This window comes from Erigeron canadensis, chromosome 9 (genome assembly GCF_010389155.1).
Source record: "Erigeron canadensis isolate Cc75 chromosome 9, C_canadensis_v1, whole genome shotgun sequence".
In the NCBI taxonomy this organism is placed as follows: Eukaryota; Viridiplantae; Streptophyta; class Magnoliopsida; order Asterales; family Asteraceae; genus Erigeron; species Erigeron canadensis.
The window spans coordinates 90,954-113,096 of NC_057769.1; the positions used below are offsets into that span (position 1 = coordinate 90,954).

The 22,143-nt window shown below is 33.9% G+C and overlaps 2 protein-coding genes across 2 annotated transcripts; one reads left to right on the forward strand and one right to left on the reverse strand.

The window, feature by feature from the left end:
* Positions 1–10,786: 10,786 nt before the first annotated feature.
* LOC122582851 (pyruvate decarboxylase 1) lies at positions 10,787–14,090 on the forward strand. The gene is made up of 5 exons (XM_043755286.1): positions 10,787–11,666; positions 11,784–11,947; positions 12,027–12,677; positions 13,017–13,323; positions 13,705–14,090. Exons 1-5 carry the CDS (start codon positions 11,145–11,147, stop codon positions 13,873–13,875), a joined length of 1,815 nt encoding a protein of 604 aa, XP_043611221.1. The 5' UTR covers positions 10,787–11,144; the 3' UTR covers positions 13,876–14,090.
* Positions 14,091–18,743: 4,653 nt separating this feature from the next.
* LOC122581521 (PRA1 family protein B4-like) lies at positions 18,744–19,660 on the reverse strand. The gene has a single exon (XM_043753751.1). It carries the CDS (start codon positions 19,534–19,536, stop codon positions 18,871–18,873), a length of 666 nt encoding a protein of 221 aa, XP_043609686.1. The 5' UTR covers positions 19,537–19,660; the 3' UTR covers positions 18,744–18,870.
* Positions 19,661–22,143: the final 2,483 nt, after the last annotated feature.

Below are 22,143 nucleotides of genomic sequence, written 5' to 3' on the forward strand. Positions count from 1 at the left end.
TTAATACGAAAAACAGAGTACAATATCTAAATCAATCAATTTAAATTTAATCATATAATTTTAAATAAATTAAAAGATAACAGAAAATTGCATGAATGTCTTTTAAAAATAAGTATTAACTATTTTAGTTAAAATACATGCACATTCTTTGTTATATTACGTCAACCCTTAGTGTTGTATGTCAAATTAAATTTACATCCAAAATGTATGATACACCGAAACTCCAAACAGCTAGGCGTGTCCATTTCGGAAACTCCATGGGAACGGAAACTCGTACCAAACGCTTACGAAACGTTTCTTTGAAGTTTCCGTATATACCAAAACGTTTCTATGAAGTTTCCATACCTTATCTAATTAATATTAGGGTTTCAATGAGTTTATTGTATTTTAAAAACGACTGTCATCTTACGAATATGCATACCCCCAAACACAAACCAACTAAATATACAATTGAGATCAACATTAGGCTTTTTCTATTCCAAAACTGATTGGTAAAAATTTAATCTATGATCACCAGTCACCATCAAGCATATATACTTAATAATTATACTTAATCTCTCAAGTCTCAAGTCTTTCTCTATATAAATAATCAAACGTATTTTTATTTTTTTATATTTTAATTGTTGTATCTTAGCCGTAACCGTATCCTAAATTTTTTAAATTTTGCCGTTCCCCATTCCTGTATCGTTCCCGTGCCCTTTTGCCGTATCCGTTTTGGTGCTACATAGTCCAAAATTAGTCGGTCGAATTGATTTCTTTGTGGTCGGTCAAAATTAATTCCTTGGTGACTTAATTCTTGTTGCCATCTTTTGCGTCCCATATTTCATTCGTGTTGCTTTCGATTGTGTGGTCGATTTAATGGTACACGGATATATGGTAAAATAATATTATATATATTTTCTTAATATTAATTATTTTTTTTAATGTATAATAAGGAAATATGAAAACTCATAATAAAACAATTAGATAATATGCTCAAACACTAATTACGTATATCTTTGGATTAATTGATTGTGTTAATTTATTTGACTAAAAAGACATGTGTCGCTCCAAAACAGCGCTCCATGTTGTTAAATAAGAGCTACAATCCTTTTTTAGTTTATTGGTATACTCAAACCTTAATTTCAAGTTTACATTAACTAGAGCAATACCCGTGCGTTGCTCGGGTTACACCAAATAAAGCTATCCCATAAAGCTTTTATCAACAAAAAAAAAAAACATAACATACAACATTAACATAAAAAATAACTCAAATAAATATAGTTCAACAACGAAAAAGGTTATATATGCCGATTATATTTTGTTTAGATAATAACACGAAAAAAACATCATTCAGTCACCACTCGTTTTAAACCATTTTAAACTTCGTGGAGAGAGTTATATGCCCACTGAGACCCGTTTCAAAATGTAAGGCGCCCCATGGCAACCGAAAAGCTTTTTTACACTACCAGAATCACCCATTATTATTTTTGCGGGTAATTATTGCTCGCTATAGTTCCGTCCCTACTTTATCCACTTTCAAAAACCTCATACACATCGGCGGTTAAGCCATTGAGAGTCTGGCCAGATTCACCACCTCGGCCAAATTGTCGATCAGATACAAGACGGGATGTTTCAAATCAGATACACGATGAAGACATTTCCAATCAGATTAAAAGTACACTACAATAAACAGGTCATTTATTCACACTTACTTATAAAAAGTGTGAAAAAATTTATTAAATTGTTCACACTTGAAAAAGTTTAAAAATTATTCATAGTTAAAAGTGTGGAAAAATTTAAAAAATCATAACTTTTTCACACTTGTATATGTGGGAAAAAAAGTTCACACTTCTAAATGTGTAAAACTATATTAATTGTTCACACTTAAAAGTGTAAGAATTGATTTGTAACCCTAAATTTCTTCACATAAGATGTGGAGAAATTAGATGTTACAATTTAACTTTCACAATTTTAAGTGTGAATATATTTGACACTTATTCACACTTTTATGTGTGAATTTTTTTTTTCCACATATATAAGTGTGAAAAAATTATAATTTTTCAAATTTTTTCACACTTATACATGTGTATACATTTTAAACATTTTTAAGTGTGAATATGTTTGACATTTGTTCACACTTTTATGTGTGAATTTTTTCTTTCCACGTATATAAGTGTGAAAAAATTATAATTTTTCAAATTTTTTTCACACTTATATATATATGTATACTTTTTGAACATTTTTAAGTGTGAATATATTAAGAAGTTTTTTCACACTTCTTTCAAGTAAATGTGAATAAATAAAATTTTTGTTGTAGTGGCACGATTACAACATTCCGGTCAAATTTAGATTCGAACAATGTATAGGAGACGTTGATCGTTGGATCAACAATACAATGAAGTATACAAAATCAACAATACAACAATCAACCATATCCAATCAATGAATCAACCACTAATATGTGAACGATATAAAGAAGTATACAGAAGATATAGAGGGACGAAATATGTGTTATATACCTTGTGTATGTTGCTACAACATTTAGTTATATTCAATGCAATGACTATCCATAATACATAAATAAATGAGGCACGACGTTGAAATCAAGATGACGAAAGAGTTTGTGGCGAAGGAGTATATGTGAACGGGCATATGGCAAGTCCTTTCTTTCACATTTCATATGGAGTCCGGTGCGGACAATTGGAGTTCGTTCATGCCTTATTCTTGAAGGTTACTCTTTCTTTGGGGGTTCGATCTCTCTCTGTATAAATATTTACTAAGTCTAACGGGTTCTAGCGTATAAAGAATGCATAATCTAAAATCATTCTGTTATAATCTGAAACAAATTCAGATTCACATTCTAGTATGTAAGGAATTCTTTTTCTAGTAAATCTATGCATTCAGCATTCATAACATATATGGCCAGTGGCGAAGTTAGAAAATTTTCAATGGAGGGTCGAAATCTATTTTTTTTTTCCCTAACACTATTTTTTTTTTAAAATAGGGGGTCGAAACCGAGTATATCGAAATTTTTCGACACGAAAACAATATACCCCCTACATTGCAAAAAAGATTTCGGAGGGTCGGGTGCCCCTCCCCGCCCCTATATAGCTGCGCCAGTGTATATGGCATACCCATACGAGAGATATTTAAATCGATCTCGTAAGAAGTAACCTTTTAATAATGTGATAGGCACATACCTTCATACATATCTAGATACGTTCTAGATATTACCTATCATTTTATTCCAAATGGTTACTCACCTTATGATCACCGTTAGCTATTAAGAAAAACTTGATTGATTTCTTATATCACCTATACACAAAGCACATCAGAGCTACAATACAAACATCTTTTCTATGTACTATATTTTCCATCAGCTAACCATTCTAAAACATTACTTAGTTAATGTCATGTTTTTTCTAAAACAATCTTCCTTTGAGGCATATCATCAAACGCCTAGCCTACATAATTTTATTCACTATAAAAATTACTTCTTTTGTTTATGTAAAAATCCATATATATGCTTAGTCAAATTCCAACCAGCTTGTTACAAAGCACTAGTAAATTATATAAAGCAAAACTTATATAATCGAATCTCTTAAAACATAACTTTCATAAAACCATGCTTTCTTTCTTTCAATGTAAACTAAATAATAGCAATTAGCAACTATATAAAACCATGCTTTCTTTCTTTCAATGTAAACTAAATAATAGCAATTAGCAACTATGTCATATCTTGATCTGATCAGATTCAATATAGACAAGATTGAACTTCATATATTGTTTGTGCATCGAATCTGAGGTTAGGTTAAGAAGGGGGATGATGGGTGTTTTTGGTTGTTTGTTGACGATTCCCCGAAGGTAGAGTGAATCTTTTTACGCCAATCAATTATAATTTGATTGTTAGCCGATTAAGATCGTGCTATTATGCTTTAAATGTGCTCTGATCTGTTTGATAGAGTTTATGAATGAGTAAGAATGAATGAATGAATGATGCCTTCGTAAGGTCTTATGAATCTCCTTTTATAGGAGAATTTATCTTGGAGAGAAAGTTAAGCTTCTTTAGGGTTTCCCTAAGTCTTAGGCCAGGATTATTATTTCCTTAATTATTGGCTGCAAGTGATAAGATCAAATCCCGAAATTATAGGGGAATAATTCTTATCCTTTTTACCTTACTGCGGAAGCCTTTGTTACGAACAGCCTTCGTGTCGTAACGTGTTACTGTTCCTTCGTGTGGCAGGTCCTGCGTACCGCTGAGAGGGTACATCATCATATATATTAGATAAGCCTAACTTTAACAGGTAATCGAATCATACCTGAGATATGATTACTTGAAAACAACTCTTAAGTCTTAATCAACAAAATTCACCACCTTTCTGTTTTTGAGCCATAGAACCCGTCCTTTTTTCTTTTTTTTTCGCACACACGCCTACACCCTTATTTCACACACTAAGCACACGTGTTATGAGGTGAGTAAGTTCTCTGGGAGTCTTTTATCTTTCAATTTTTCCTTTTATTTTTTATCTAGTTAAGTTAGTTTATAAATAAGGGTTTACTTTGAAATGCAACTAATTATAACCAAATATCTATAATATGAATAAACTAAGGTTTCGAAAATTGTATGTTTACAACTTGATAAATTCTTCAAATTATGTAATATGACATACGTGGCAACCCATATGAGCCGTCACGTATAAATTTTTGATTAGTTGACTCATTATTTGAACATTTTTATTAAGTTCTATAAAATCAATATATAAACAATTTTCTCTCGTTGTTCCCGCTTACTCTCTCTCTCTCTCTCTCTCTTACCTTCCCTTCACTTTTTTTTCCTTCCATTATTCTTTTCCCTCCATCCCTTATTTTCCCTCCATCTTTCCTATTCTTCTCTACCCATGGCTGCTTCTAGCTTCTTCCTCATCAACAAACCAGACTCATCGTTATGTGTATTGTAATTGTAGAGGAAAGATGTATATCCTCACTTCCTAGACAACAAAGAATCCTGGCAGATTATTGGCAGATTATTTATTCGATGCCCAAAATGAAGGTTTCTTTAATTTCACTATCTTGATGATGAAATTGGTAACACAAGATTTATTTGTTGATAACAAAATTGCAAGTAAGATGTGGTATTTGTACAAGTTTTAGGTTTTTTGATGGAGAACTTCCCAATGAATATTACAAAGAATTGTTATGTAACATCCCATAATTTAAAGTAATTTAAATAAATATTTTTCATTCTATATAAATTAAATTATAAATTTTATCATATAAAGCTGTTCATAATGTATTCAATATGTGTGTGAATTTAACAAGCTGGTGCATTTAGTGTATATATTGAGTTATTTTAGGGGCTAATGTGATATATTATAAAGTTTATATTATTATCATTATTTATAGGGTTAAGTGCTCTGAAATGTAACTAACTATGATCAAATGTCTACAGTAAGAACCAACAATTAAATTGGATATTATTTAACACTTAGCAGCTGATGTGGAATATATAAGTCTAAACCGACTAATATTGATTTTCAGCCGGTAACATACATTTATGTGACAAAATAACGAGTTTATTGCATAACATAAACACCCGAGTAAAACATTGCATAACATAGACATTCAGGGATAGTTGATTACATTCTCAATTTCCCATGCAGTAATCCAATATATTAATACCGAACATGAAACTCTTTTAAAAAAAACCATATAGTATATTACGAATATAATATATAAGTCATTGGATATTTTATAGAAAAATTGAGTAAATAAATATAAATAATAATTAATGAATTGGTTTTAATATATGTCAAACATAGTAAACAAATGATACGTAAAAGATATTAACGAAAAATGAAAACCAAGGGATAAATAAGTCAAAAGAAAAAAAGTGGTAATAAAAAACAGATTTTTAAAAAATATCAAAATCAAGAAAAAGGACAGAAGTAAAAAAGTAACATATAATAGAAGAAAAATTGGGGAAAAAAACTTTAATACGTAAATCGATTCACTCATTTTAGTATCTATTTATATAATATTTATATTTATATATTAAGAAAAATAAAACATTGAAAATGACCCAATTGTTCTTACATCACTCAACGTTGTTTTCACTAGGGTTTTCATCGGTTCGGTTCGGTTTTTAGTTATTCGGTTTATTTGGTTCGGTTTTTTATTTTTATATATGAAAACCAAAATTGGACTAACACCTAATTCAAAGTAGAAAAACCAAACCAAAAACCAAATTATAGTTCGGTTCGGTTTCGATTTAAAACAAAAAAAAATAAAATAAAATAAAAACAAATATGGAAAACGCACATTCACCGTTTTTGTCTATGTTGTACTTAACCAAAATAAGTTTATGATTTTAGTTTTATTTCAAAGTAGTAAACTTCGACTTCAAATACAAAATTGATAAATAAGTTAGTTTTAGAAAGGTACATTAATATCTGTGATATATTCCTTCGTGGGGACTTCAGCCATGATTTGAAGGGCCTCTTTTCTGTCGGGGTACCGCAAATCAAGATCTAATTTTTCCTCTTTTTATTGTATAAATAAGAAAGATCTGAAAAAGATAAGTATTGAATATTTTTAAAAAATACATAATAATAATATAGGTTATTCGGTTTTTTCGCTTTAATTAGATTCATTATAATATACCCATAACCAAACCAAAAACTAAATTTAAAAGCGGTCTGTTTTTTATCGGTTTTTTAAATGGTTCCATTTACAGTTTAATCGGATAAAAACCGAACTACGAACACCCCTAGTTGCACCACCAATAGTCGTCGCCGTTATTGTCGTATTGTGCGCACATATTGCTAGTGAGAATAACATATAATACAACTTAAAGAAGAGGTTGAGAGTACATTTGGCACCCCTAATCTCCCTCCTTGAGTCTAATCCTCCATTCTAATTAATTCTTTAGTTTTCTATATTTTTAAAAAAATTTCTTGGCCAACCTATATTCTTTAAAAAAATAAAAAAATAAATCTTGAAAATTTATACTTTATCTATTTGAATTTTATTTAATTTTTATTTAACATATTTCATTTTTTTTAACATATTTCATTTTTTTTTTACTTTATTCAAACAAAATCTGACAACGGAAAATAAAGGTAAAGATGAGCGTAGATATAAATTGAGAATTTGGTTATATAAAACTGGAAAATAAAGACAGGTATTATATAAAATTAAAAAATCCGGATGATTGTGGTAATAACTATAAAAAAAAAAAGCTAATTGTAGGATTCGTCCTTGTAGTTTGTTCATTTTCATAGTTTACATCTCTGCTCAAGAATTTTAGTGGAAGAGGTCCAAACTATTCAAATTTGTTGCACGTTCCATCCCTGTGGTTGACTCCGTCAATTTTTTTCTGTCAAGTGTCATCATGTGCTCCTCATGTGAGGGCACTTTGGTAATTTTAACTTGCCTTTACCCTTGTAGAACCCATATAGACGATTCCAAATAACATCATCATATTTCCATTGTAAGTAGATCTAAACAAGGTAGAATGGGTGGTTCTTGACCGAAGTTAGGATTTGAATCTATAGCCATCTTATGCATTTTCAGCATAGCCATCTTATGCATTTTCAGCCTTTCTTGCAGGCTTTAAGGAATCCAAATAACATCATATCTCCATTGAATCATCAATAACTAACCCGATAACAACAATCATGGAAAAAAAAAGACATTTAGTCATTATCCTATTTCCATTTTCATATAACAACTCAATACCAAATACAAAAAAACAAAGAAATCATGGACGCATACTTGATTATTTAATCATCATCATAAGATTGTCATAGCCGGTATTATATATGTTTGCATTTAAATATAAAAACAATTCAAAAGCAGAGAAAAAAAAGGAAATGAAATCATGGACTCATACTTGATTTTGGAAAATGTTATCTTCAATCAAATATAACTAACTGGGTTGAATCAGTGGTTGGAGCTCATGTTTCTGGAAACAGAGGTCATGGGTTCGATCCTCATGCCTAGCAAGGCTGGAGGTCCTTTTTCTACCTATGATAGAACCTGGAAGCAGTCTCTCTACCTTTGGTAGGGGTAAGGCTGTCTACATATCAACCTCCTCATACACCGTCAAAGACGGTATTGGGACCCAAAACCCGTGTAAGACGACATTGGGAGTTACTTTTTTATCTTCAATCAAATGGCATAAACCTTCACCGGAGCCTTATTCACTTATTTCCATATAACATTCAAAGAAATAAAAGCAGCATCTCTACTTAGGTAAACACCCTGACCTTTAGAGACAGAGATCATGAGTTCTGGAGACAGGGGTCATGAGTTCGATCATAATAGCAAAGGTTGGAGGGCATTTTCTATCATTTAGGTAAAAATGGAAGCAGCCTCTCTACTTAGGTAAATGTAAGGTCTGTCTACATCTTAACCTCCCCATACACCGTCGAGGTATTGGAACTCAAAACCCGCAGAAGACGCCACTGAGTAAGTTTCTTTCTTTCTATTCAAATTTCAAAGAAAAGCAACAATTCAATAACATATATAAACACAAATCCAGCCATAACCCTTTTTCAAGCTCACCATCAAAATCGGCTACCACATTCAAACTAAACTACAATCAAGATCAGCTACCATCTGGATCATTTTATGGTATGAAAATCTATACAGATGCTGTGAATCGAAAAATGGGCCTTAATCTTTAAGTAAGCCACTGTTGATTTTGCTCTGACACTTTATTAATTGATTGATTGAAAATTTGAAGATATGAAAATAAAATATGTAAAATATAAAGAAGTTGGAAGAAAGATTTAGTGATAGATACATTGGTTCGTGTGTGTGTGTTTTTTTTGTTTATTTTATAATTGAGAGATAGTATCCGCGCGTTGCGGTGGTGAGATGATGAGGGTGATAAGTCAAGTCATAGAGTATGATAGTCAAATGCCGTAGCCGTATGAGCTCAGCCCTCGGATTTAAAATTTCGTCGAAAGTATATCGAATGACATCTCTAATGAAAGAGCATGAAATTTTAAGAACACTCATACAATTTTTATAATTTATCGATATACGGTTTTTGAGATAAATGATTTTGAATGAATTCGATGAATAAAATGATTTTTGATAAGAAAAATGAGTGGTTGAGATTTGAGGAGAGAAAAAAAATGAATAGTTGAGATTTAAAGATATTATTGATATATTAGATAGAGATGTTTATATTATTGAATAAAGAAAATGGGTAATTTAGTTAGTTTAATTACTTAATTGAGATTTGAAAAAAGGACAAAATGCTTTATAAGATAATATTAGATATAAGGGTTAAGTGCATCAGAATGCAGTTAACTAATCGTGAAAAGTTATTGTGTGCACGAACTCAAGTCAGGCTTTATTCTGGCGCACACAATAAGATGAGTGATATGTATGTATGTATCCGTACATAGTCATAGTCTCATAAAAACATATACATATGCAAATAAATAAATAATTAAAGCAGATAAAACATATCGACGATAATACATAAAAACATATGGGATGGTAGGGAAGTTACCAAAGTGATGCCCTTATGTGAGTGACAGGTGATGACACTCAACGGAGACAAATTGACAAAGTCAGCCTAATGGATGTAATGTGCAACAAAATGATTAACTTTGGACCCAATTTCACTAAAATTCTTGAGCAAGGATGTAAATCATGAAAGTAGACAAACCACATAGACGATTCTTGCAATTAACTCAACAGAAAATCATTGTTATGTTTAATGGTGGAAGAGTTATGTTTTGATTGTAAGATTATCTCCGATGGGGTGGATTTGGGTTTCCTTAATTGCTTTTGGATATCCTTTGTCGTTAAAATTTATCCAAAACTAAAGATTTTTTGAAGGACGCCCTTACATAAAGGCATGCCCTTACTTGTTCTTACTTAATATATTTTGTTTTTTAGTTGGAGTTAAATGATATATAAGAATGTTTGTATGGTTGGAGATGCAATTACGAGTATAAGATTGAAGGATTTATAAAGATGTGTAAGAACTTGTATATGATGTGGCAACTCAAGGACGTACTTCGCATTGGAGATAGCCTAAGTACAAAAAAAAAAGAGTTTTTTTCCAAATTGGTGTAATGGGGAAAATTATTTACTAAACTAGTATGGTTTCAAAAGTATTTACCAATATCGGTTAAAACTTAAATTAGTATATTATGCTTAAACTATAAAATGAAAAAAGTATTCGAAAAACTGGGAAAAAAAAATCACTGCAAATACAAAGTAATACAACTATCCATAAACAAAGCTATAAACATTCTCCAACAACAGACATATTCAAACAAATCGAGTACTTGATTTCACCGAAACAAACAAAAGGTTTAATATTCCATAATCAAAATTGCATCCATGCATATAAATAAACATCCCATGAAAAAAAAAAAGGATTATATTCAATAATCAAAGTAGCAGCAATATCAATTCGGCCTTCTTTAACAGCACTCGCACAATATATAATCATCAGCTTCTTTTAAAATTCAAAGCACTAAGCATTCACCTTTTTAGGCTTAGATTTACAAGTTACTCGATTGTGATCACATTCTCCACAAATTTCACAATGGTTAGACTTTTTTCCTTCTTTTATATCCATTCCGTTTCGTAATTTTGTTGATCGAGGACGGTCCCTTTTATCTCATTTTAGTTCCGAATTTGGAAATAATTCGATTATTTTTTTTTGGACTAATTAACAACAAAATAGAACAAATAATACCAAGTTAAAATCTTGAGCACATAACAAAAACCAAGAGATTACTAGACCTTGAACCTGGCCGATTCTAGAAGTAGCTTCACTGTTTTCAAATTTTCATCCATGGAAATTGACATACAGTACACCGAATTTAGAGTAGCTAATTGAGAAAATGTTTCGTCCTTTAGCAAAGTAGTAGTAGTATTGTTTCCCCAGTTTCAAAAACCACTTTCTAAAACCATTGATTTGTGGTAATTTAACACTCCAGCCACCAAATAACCTTTATCCGTGAACATCACGTGTATCGGTGTGTATATATACATAAGATACTCCGAAATCACCGCTCAGCTTTCCACACACACACACACACATTTGGGAATCAAAATTGTACTACTACTGCTATACCATCTTCTTCTGGTATTTTTTTTCTCTCTGAAACCATATACATACAGACAAAATGGACACCAAAATCATTTCAATGGACAACAATCAAAACGGCGGGGAGGTCGGATGTCTGCCATCGCAGGGCGGCGTATCCAGCGGCATCCAGACATCATCCTTGCACTCAGGAAGCATGGAGGCGACACTTGGGCGTCACCTAGCTCGGCGCCTAGTCCAGATCGGAATCTCCGACGTGTTCTCGGTTCCGGGAGACTTCAACTTGACATTGCTTGACCACCTGATAGCAGAGCCAGGGCTGAACCTAGTGGGTTGTTGTAACGAACTAAACGCAGGATACGCGGCGGACGGTTACGCGAGGAGGCGTGGGGTTGGAGCGTGTGTGGTGACGTTTACGGTGGGGGGGCTGAGTGTGTTGAATGCAATAGCAGGGGCATATAGCGAGAATCTGCCTTTGATATGTATCGTGGGTGGTCCTAATTCCAATGATTACGGCACCAACAGGATCCTCCATCATACCATCGGTTTGCCTGATTTTTCTCAGGAGCTTCGCTGCTTTCAAACCGTCACTTGCTTTCAGGTCTCTCTCTGCATATCGACTCATATTACTCTACTATTTAACTAATTAGATAGATAATTATTAGGGCAGTACTATACTATATATGGAGGAGTAATTGAATTTAGAATGAAATGTTAGGCTGTAGTGAACAATTTGGAAGATGCACATGGTTTGATTGATACTGCCATTTCTACCGCTTTGAAAGAAAGCAAGCCTGTTTATATCAGCATCAGCTGCAACTTACCTGCTATTCCTCATCCCACCTTTGTTCGAGAACCCGTCCCCTTTTCTCTCTCCCCCAAGTGAGTTGAGTGGAGTTCTATACCTGCTATTCCCTCACCGTTTACATGTACTCATTCACTTCTATGTCTTCCTCGGTAGGTTGAGTAATCAGATGGGATTAGAAGCAGCTATTCAGGCAGCTGCAGAGTTTTTGAATAAGGCTGTCAAACCCGTGATGGTTGCTGGCCCTAAATTGCGCGTTGCCAATGCATGTAACGCGTTTGTTGAAATGGCTGACTCGTCTGGCTATGCCGTTGCTGTGATGCCGTCTGGTAAAGGGCTTGTTCCTGAGCACCATCCTCGTTTCATTGGGACTTACTGGGGTGCTGTAAGCACGGCGTTTTGTGCAGAAATTGTCGAATCTGCTGATGCTTACTTATTTGCTGGACCTATATTCAACGATTACAGCTCTGTGGGTTACTCTCTCCTCCTCAAAAAGGAAAAGGAAATAATCGTGCAGCCTGATCGAGTAGTGATCGGTAACGGGCCGACTTTTGGCTGTGTCTTGATGAAGGATTTCTTGCTAGGTTTGGCAAAGAGGCTTAAGAAGAACACAACTGCTTATGAGAATTACCATAGGATCTACGTGCCTGAAGGGCATCCTGTCAAGTGTGATCCTAAGGAGCCCTTGAGGGTCAATGTTCTGTTTGAGCACATACAGAGCATGTTGTCCTCTGATACGGCCGTGATTGCTGAAACTGGGGATTCCTGGTTCAATTGCCAGAAGCTAAAACTACCAAAAGGATGTGGGTAAGATTTCTTACAATTCCAAAATTACCTAGGTGCGTCATGTAAAGATCACCATAGAATAGATCATTGTTAGTCATGGTAAAAAGGGTAATTTTCTGGTATCAGTTAAAATTGGTCTGGTTGGCTTGACCCGCAAATGGTTTATTTTCTGATGTAGGACATTATATCCTTTTTAGATATTCACTTGGGCAATTTTTTTTCATCTTATTCCATTTTACCTGATTTTTTATTTGAACCTTTGGTGATATGAACACATCGTAAATGGACTCCTTCATAAGCTAGTACCCTGCTTTATTTTAATGTTTGAATACCTGCTGATACTATATACTGGTTTTGCAGGTATGAGTTTCAGATGCAATATGGGTCGATTGGTTGGTCAGTGGGCGCTACACTTGGGTACGCACAGGCTGCAACTGATAAACGAGTCATTGCTTGCATTGGTGATGGTAGCTTCCAGGTTACTGCCCAAGATGTGTCCACAATGCTGCGATGTGGGCAGAACACAATTATCTTTCTGATTAACAATGGTGGTTACACTATTGAAGTAGAGATTCATGACGGGCCTTACAACGTGATCAAGAATTGGAACTATACTGGTTTGGTTGATGCGATCCACAATGGTCAGGGCAAGTGCTGGACTAGCAAGGTAATATATGCATTTAAATGCATTGGTTTTTTTCTAAGAAAAAAAAACTAAGTCATTAACAATGGTGGTTGCACTATTGAACTAAACAATTGAGCCCTGTGTTGATCAAAAAAATAAAATAAGTCATTGCACGATCTGGACAGCAAGTCAATACAGTTAATTTTATATGTGGCCTGGATAGGTTGCTTGTCCTGTAACACTTCTTTTTCAGGATAGTAAAACACGTTTTTTTTTTAAATCATTATAAGCAACTATCTGGTCAAATATGATTACATAGCATATTTTATAGCAGTAACAGTATGGAGCTAAAGCATTAGCCGGATCAACCAAATAAATGGGTCAAATTGCTATTTCTATATTAACATACGGTTGAATGTGCAGGTGTTTTGTGAAGAGGAGCTTGTCAAAGCTATCGAGACAGCAACTGAAGCCAAAAAGGATTGCTTGTGCTTCATTGAAGTGATCGTTCACAAGGATGATACAAGCAAAGAGTTGCTGGAGTGGGGTTCACGAGTCTCGGCTGCAAACAGCCGTCCTCCAAACCCCCAGTGAAACAAACTGTTTGATAACCAGGGATTGGGGAAGTATGGTTTGAACGATTATACTACAAATGAGTAGTTTTATCCTTGTTTAGTTGTTTTCTGTCACTTTGTATCTGCTCTCATCAAACTGCAGGAGTAGTAGATGTATGATGTAAAAAGTTCACTTTGAAAATGAATAAATGTGTTGCCAGTTTGACGAGAAGTAAGTCTTTGGCATTACACCCAGCTGTTTAACCTGTTTTAACTCATTTGTGCGGTTAGCTACATAGCTAGTTGCTGTGGGGAGGTCATAGATGATCCAAATCTTCGCATAGACATATGTGCTTTTCGTGAGAAACCACTGGAAAGTTACACAAGGTAATGAGGTATATATAGATACATAGCTGGTAACAATTAATTATCTGCTGGGTGTGATCACACTACATATTAACAAAGTAACTAAAATTAGATAGAGAATATGGTGTCTCATCTCATTAGTTATATATGTAGAAGGAGATCAGCCACTTTACTCGTTGAGGGTCCACTATCTCTTCCTCGGCACATCGTAGTGCAATTCTAATCAGATTTTCTATGGCGGCTTCATCATATTCACCGCTTATCGAAGGATCCACTATCTCATCAACCCATGATGTTGTTCTACTTCCATCAAACTTGTTAACCTATCTCTCACTAATTAGTTAACGCGAACTTAGTTGTCTTGCCATTTTCATTGCTTGTTTGATGCATGCCTCAGACTCCTTCCTGTTATGATCTCCAGTATCACCACCACAAAGATAAAATATCAACTTTTTGAGGTAATAGGAAGGTTGGGCATCCATTTGGGAGCCATGTAACCCCGAGTCCCACCTGTTAACCAACCGCTAGACAAAAATTAAATTTTTAGATTCAAATCTCGCAAAACCGATCCCGATCTAAGCAATTCTTAATCAAAAAACCCTTGTTTCCGATCTCAAATGTGCGTGTTTCGAGTGTGTGTTTGTGTGTTTCCGAGTGTATGTGTGTGTGCGTGCTCGGTGTGTGTTTTTCAGTTGACATTTCGTTTTCCGGCCGCCATGATTTTCAAAACTTGGTTTTTGTTTGAGGTTAGAAGAAGAAGAAGAAGGAATTATAATGAAATGACGAATTTGTCCCTCACTTAACGGGCCTAATAGACGGCTATTAAACATGGAGTGAAAAGTGAAAACATAGACCAACTTCATGGCTTTTTCTGTAATTAATTCACTTGAGTGGATACGTGAATAATCCCAATGCTCTGTGGGTATCGGTTATTGACAACATTCATACTCCTGTATGACTGGACGAGTTGGGCATAACTAAGTCTGGTATATGGCATGCTATTAATAAGGTAGTTTCTCATCTCGATTCTTCTGGTATTATTCCATTGCATTCCTTGTCGATACATAATGGGAATGGTGCAAATACACTCTTTTGGCATGACATGTGGAATGGTAGCAACATCATGTCGTCAACATTTCCTAGTTTGTTTAAACTGGAGCAAAATAAGGCAGCTTTGCTTTGTCACCGATGGAAAGATAATTGTTTTTTGTCTGAATGGAGGCGCCATATTAGGGGTGGGGTGGAGCAATGTGAGTACAATAACTAGATGACTTTGATGAAACCGATTGTTCTTAGTGAAGTTCCAGGTGGGTTTTCTCTACGTCTTGTTTAAAAGAATTTTTGGTAAAAGGGGTTTGAAGCTTGATTGATGATAAAACTTTGCCTATTAGTCTTGTTGTTACGAGATAGAATAAGTTGGTTCCTCGTAAGGTTAATATTCATGCATGGCGGGTCTTGTTGGATAGGATTCCAACTCTTTGGTTAATAGAGGTGTGGACATTCCTTCGTCTTTGTGCCCGTTATGTAATACTGCGGTCAAGAGTTGCGACCATATCTTTGGCTCGTGCTCTATTGCTACTTGTGTTTGGAATCCTTATCTAATCGGCTTCAAGTTGCTTTGCTCTCTGCACATGGGCCTTCTGATATGTTGAATGCGATGGATAACATGCATATTTCTTTGGGAAAAAGGAAAATTATTGAAACTATAATTTTTGGTAGTTAGTCGTGCATTTTGATTTATCGGAATGAAAAGGTTTTTAGTTCGGGAACTTAGAGGAATGAGTACTTGGTCGATCTCATTATTTCTCATTCTTACTTGTGGGTTTCAAACAGGCATAAAAAAAGACGTTTATCGTGGGTGGATTGGCTTGTTAATCATCTTCTTTCCTTTTAGTCGGTTTCAGAATTAGTTATTTCGTAAGCATTTTGCTAAAAACTCCTTATTTATACATTAACATATATTTTTCTGGTTTAAAAAAAATGCTAACAACTGAAAATCATGTCAACTTGAGGGGGAAAAAAAGTAAAATTCTCTTTTTATAAAGTAGTGAAAATACAGTAGTCATACATATGAACAAAAATCATATATCTACCAAAAGTCCATAATATGCATAAATAGAATTAGTTATTTCGTAAGTTTCTAGGTATTGTAATTCTATTTTTGTACAATCTAGTGTGGGCTTTTAGCATTTTGCTAAAAACTCCTTATTTATATATTAACATATATTTTTCTCATTTAAAAAAAAAATGCTAACTGAAAATCCTGCCAATTTAAAGGGAAAAAAAAATAATAAAATTCTCTTTTTATAAAATAGTGAAAATACAGTAGTCATACATATGAACAACAATCATATGTCTACCAAAAGTCCATAATATGCATAAATTAATGAATATATATCAAAGTAATGTGTGTGAAGAAGATAATATGGGTGTGATAATAGAATGAAGGGTCGTCTATCATGTCCTTGAATATGCATATCTTTCTTGTCCCTTTATTTCTTTTTGTCCATGAAAAATTAATCTTACCAAATTAGTATACAGTATACTTAGATACCAAGTTTAAATTGATATACATAAATATCATTTAACCGTTCAACCAAAAATATATCAAGTCTTTCAACAAAAACTCAAGAAAATAAAAATTAAAAAGACTCGCTTGTAGACAATTAGGAAGGTAAAAAGTAAATAAATATTAGCCCCCGGCCTCTAGAATTTCGTGGTCCGCACTGCCTGTAAATGGATTTTGTTCTAATGTAGGAGGCTGTATGCTTTTTAGATATTCACCTTGGACGATTTGTATCTTATTCAATATTAGCTATTTCTCCAAATCGAACCACAAGAGATGAAGGATAACTAAAATAAGCCTTGTAATATTAAAGAAAAACCAGGCATGATGTAAATTTTCTATTAGCCTTGTATTATCTATTCAACGATATATTTTTTCTACAACTTAGAACCTTTCTCTACTACGCTCTGGATAGCAAATTGAAGTTGAAAGATATGCAGCTGCAGAAGTCTACCCATATATGTTTTGAAAGTTCAGCATGATGTAAATTTTTCTTTCAAAACATAGTGTCTTTTGGATGTAGGTGGAAGAAATTTTTCTTTCTTTCCCCACTACTTTCTTGATGGGCTTGGTTTAATAGACAGAGGGTATGTTTTGTACAAAAACTTGAATCTGTGGCTGTAGTTAAGGGCTTGGGGTTAGAGCTTGAGGTTGGGGCTAGGGGCTGGGGCTTTTTTTTCAACTCTCTTCCTACGAGTTTTTATTTTAAAGACCTTTTGGGGCTTTTAGGAGTTTTTTGGGGCTGGGGTTTTTGATTTTTATGTATTACCAAACAGGACTATATTTTTTAAAGGAACTTATTTTTAAAAGCTAAGGGCTTTTAAGCCCTTAAAAGCCCCTAAAATCCCCTTGTCAAACAGACCCAGAATCATAGAGCTCTCTGATTTCTTCTATATTCAGCTGTCTGGTTAGTCATTACAAGGTAATCCTAGAAATTCTGATGGTAAATGCCAAATATGTGTTGATGATACATCTGAGTTTGTGAGATTACTCGTACCATTGGAAATTAATGAGAAAATACAGGAAATTGAAACATACATGGAGCATTTTCAACACTCAAGTTGCTCCTCTTAAACTTACTCGATTTCACTTAAAACACATCACATGAACGCATTACCCTTGCACTTATTAAGGACCGATACACAAACCATGCAAAAAATCAATTCTAGGGACTTCACAAATGATGTAATGCTAAAACTGAATTGAGGTTGTTGGTTCCGAGTGTTTAAGAATTAAGACTGTTGAAAACTACCCTTGCAGTGTTTATAAAAGTAATGACTGTTAGAATACTTTGAATATCCTTGAGCCAAAGACGATTGTTATGACTTGCGAGTTGGGGAGATGCTTGTGAAATAAAGAAACAATAGAAACACAACAATAGACTGTGGTGTGGATACACCTTAAGCAACAATAGAAACACAACAAAAAAAACTCTACCATACCCATAAAGAAACATTAGACTGTAACTGTGGATACACCTTGGTCCATAAAACTTAGTCGTACTAAACTTGTTGAACCAGACAAAAGCCAAATGCTACACAAACTCAAATTACCTAACTATCTAATCTGAATCTAAACTACCTTATAAAGGATTTGACCCCTTCCATTTTCTAAAAAAAAAAAAAAACTACTCATCTCCTTTATGCACTAATTTGAATATCTTAATCTAACATACTTATAATATCCTTAATGAAATTATTTACAACATAGATCTTTACCACTACCACTACCACTACCACCACACCGCCGCTTCCCGCGGGCATTTGACTATAACTGAAGATCAACGCCAGCATGGCTTGGGCAGATCCAAAACCCCATGAAACCTTTTATTTTCAACAGCATGTAAGCAGATTTAAGGTCCAACCAAATCATGTAGTCCAGTGGTGGGAGACACAATGTGGTAATTAGTAGGAAATGGTGGTGTGGAGTACTGCTTAAAATTTTTATGCCTCGCAATTATTTAATTAGAAGAAAAATAATAATAAGATATTCCATATGTTTCACATAATAAAATTCATATTACAGGGCTAATTGACAGGGGACACAAAAATAAAAACAAAATAAAGGGTATGATATTAAATGGGATGAGATGAAAGAAACCTATCAGACACGAGCTGCAGAAGCAACAGGGGCAGCGGCACCGCTAAGGAAGGTAAGGAAACCGGTGGAAGCAGAGTTAAGGGGGTCCTGATGATGATGCTGATCGTCGAGGAACAAATCCTCGGGAGTCCTGAAAGCGCCATGCGCTGCCACAAGTGCCGATCCGAGCAGCAACGCCGATATCAAGACAGATCCCACACTCGTCATGAATACAACCACGATGCTGGAAACAATCAACAGCCCAAGGGTTTCACGCTCCGAAAAGGTACGTCCCATTATGACCAACGGCGGATCCGATGGGCGGAACAGGTACAGGAAGAGCCACGCGGCCACGAGGGCGGCGAGGGTGACGAGAGAGAAAGGGTTCGTCAAGAGGGAGAAGGCCAAGACGGCAGATACTATGGCGATGTAATTAACCCTGAAGTAAGAGTAGTTCTTACGGATCCTGGCAGCAGCATCTGTAATTGAATCGGGTTTGGAGAATGAGGATCGATCCACGAGTTCAGACCAGGGGCGCCGACTGGACAGTCCAGATCTTACGTTTTCTGTTATGTTGCTTATGAACGCACGGAATGCAGGCGTTGCTACTATCGGATCTGATGTTGTTGTTGTTTGGGGATTTGAGATTGGAAGGATTGCAGCAGCAGCAGCTGTTGTTGTTGAACCCATCTAACTTTCGCCTTTTGATCGATCTATTCTATTTCTATTCAGATATAGAGAGAGAATTTTGTTTCGATTTGATTTTGCGGATTTTATTTATTGATTCCCACCCACCGTCCCTTTAATTTTTATCTATATAAAACATGGGGATACTTGGATTAAACATGGGGATACTTGGATTATGAGAGGCTTTTATAAACCCTTTAATTTGGATGATGTTGCTTTCATAAACCATTAAAATTATGAGAGGCTTTTTAATATGTATAGAAATTGATTTAATGTTAACATCATAAATAATTTTCCCATAAAACATTTATAAACAGAAGAGCCAGAAGGGTTGGTTAACTTAACGCGTACTCCTTGTTTAGTCGGTGGTGTAGACGGATGAATAAACCCGCAACTAAATGTGGTTGGGTAGGAAGGAGGACCATTTTCATACCCCAATCTTACTCAATTCATCTACCAATCAAAACATTTCAATTAATCACTACCTAATTTTATCCAATTTTTACCCAAATCACTGACAATATATATCCAATCCTACCTAATTTTACTTTCTTTTTCATTTTTTTATTACATATAATTAAACTATATAAATATAAAAACTAAAATATTAGGTGGTGGTTCCCAATTCGGTGGTGGTGGTGGTTGATGATGATTCGGTGGTGGTTTTTAATTCGGTGGTAGTGGTGGTGGTTGATGACGATTCAGTGGTGGGTTTCGTTTGTTACCTCTTGGTGGTTCCATGGTGGTAAAGAAGTAGAAATGGTGAAGAACAATAATATGCATATAGGTATATATATATCTATATAATTATTAAAACAGTAGGAAACCGAACGATTCTAAAGCCTCTAAAAAATCTAACCTATTTTATAAATTTGCCACGTAAGATTTTATCCTATGTGGCATCTCTACAATTTTTTGTCAACATTTATTAATTTTTATTTATTATTATAGATTCAAAATAAAATAAATTATTTCCTTCCAAATTAACCATATATATTTGATTTTAAAAGTATATTAGATATTTAATACATTACATTATAATAAGAATAAGAAGTTACGTATATTACTGTAAACAAATCTTTTATATTACTTTAAGACTCTTTTTTTTAGATTTTAAAATTCTTCTATATTACTTGAAATATCACATTTTAAGAATTTTCTATATTACTTAAAATATATCGTTATACTTTAAATCCTATTAATGATATCATATAACCGTATGAATATTTTTATTAGATTGGTTTTCTCTCAATATATATGATCCATCTCCAATTCAATATGAATATATGATATGTTTATCTTACATGTTTTAGTTTTATTGGTTTGTAGTTTAATTTATAGTTATAATTTTTCTTTTATATTTAATACAATGATTTTTCAAAGTTTATGAGTTTCTTATATTCAGATCTTTAGTTTGATACTTTAACAATAGTTGATTAAGATGCTATGATTGATGGGAGTAAAAGATGTAAAGTTCATTTATCTATAATTTTCAAAGGCTATGTATTATTGTCTCTTTCTTTTTAGTTACATACATAAACCATTAAGGATTTGTTAATTTCCTTTTAATGGTTGTTGACATGGGTCTTACATTTATTGACTTTTGTTGTTCAATTAACTTTTGATCAGGCTATCAGCTGGAGAGTGAAATGGATGCGAACTAGAGTTTGTTATTTAATAGAGTTCAAGTTTCACATTCTATTTTTTTTCATAGTTTTTATAATCCGTATATCTTTGTTATTTTTTCAATGCATCATCTTTTGATTTATGTGGCCGCTTGATGTTATTAATACTAAAAAAAATGGTAGATTGATAAGAACCGTTTGATCCCATGCATTTAATTGGTACCCACGTAACCTCCAACAAGGATAGTGTCAAGGTAAGTCAACCACTTAAATTTAATTCTGCCTCTGACAAGATTCGAACTCAAATTATTCCCAGAAAGTGGTAGCTGGTGGACATCTCTTCGTGTTATTAATACCTATTATAATTATTTATTATGAAAACTATTATTATTGATGATATTATTCATGTGATTAGATATAATTATATATGATATTGTTTTATTTTTATTTTTATATATCTACCAAATAAAGAATATCAATGAAAACTTTATTAAATTGATTGTTTTAAATAACCGCACATCGTACGGGTAAAAACCCTAATATATATATATATATATATAGAAGAAAAAGAAAAAAGTTTCAGGAGGGAAAAAAAAACTTTTTTAAAAAAAAAATATGGTCAAACAAGCCGTTGAGGGGGGAAGGCGACCCACGAATTCTAACGTTACAATTTTAAACCCAAGCTCGGTTAGTTAGCCCGATTTCATACCCGATCATGGTTAGCCGATTCTTATCCGATAGGTGGGGGTGGTGTAGCCGATCGGGTTTCACGTACCCGACTCCCACTCCCTCTTACCTTAGTAACTCAATATAGTATGTTTAGCTTTCTTAATCTTTCTTTTTAATTTTAAAGAAAATGTCACAAATGGTCAATGTGGTTTGTCATATTCACATTTTGCCAATGTGTTTTTTTTTCGTTACAAATGATCCCTGAGTTTTTTGTTTTCGCTGCCAAGAGTGCCTGACACTAACGTCGGTTAGTTTT

Coding starts and splice junctions, on each gene's coding strand:
- LOC122581521 (XM_043753751.1), bottom strand. CDS start 19,536: ATGGGTTCAACAACAACAGCTGCTGCTGCTGCAATCCTTCCAATCTCA.
- LOC122582851 (XM_043755286.1), top strand. CDS start 11,145: ATGGACACCAAAATCATTTCAATGGACAACAATCAAAACGGCGGGGAG. Junction 11,948..12,026: donor CCCTTTTCTCTCTCCCCCAA/GTGAGTTGAGTG, acceptor CTTCCTCGGTAG/GTTGAGTAATCAGATGGGAT. Junction 13,324..13,704: donor GCAAGTGCTGGACTAGCAAG/GTAATATATGCA, acceptor TTGAATGTGCAG/GTGTTTTGTGAAGAGGAGCT.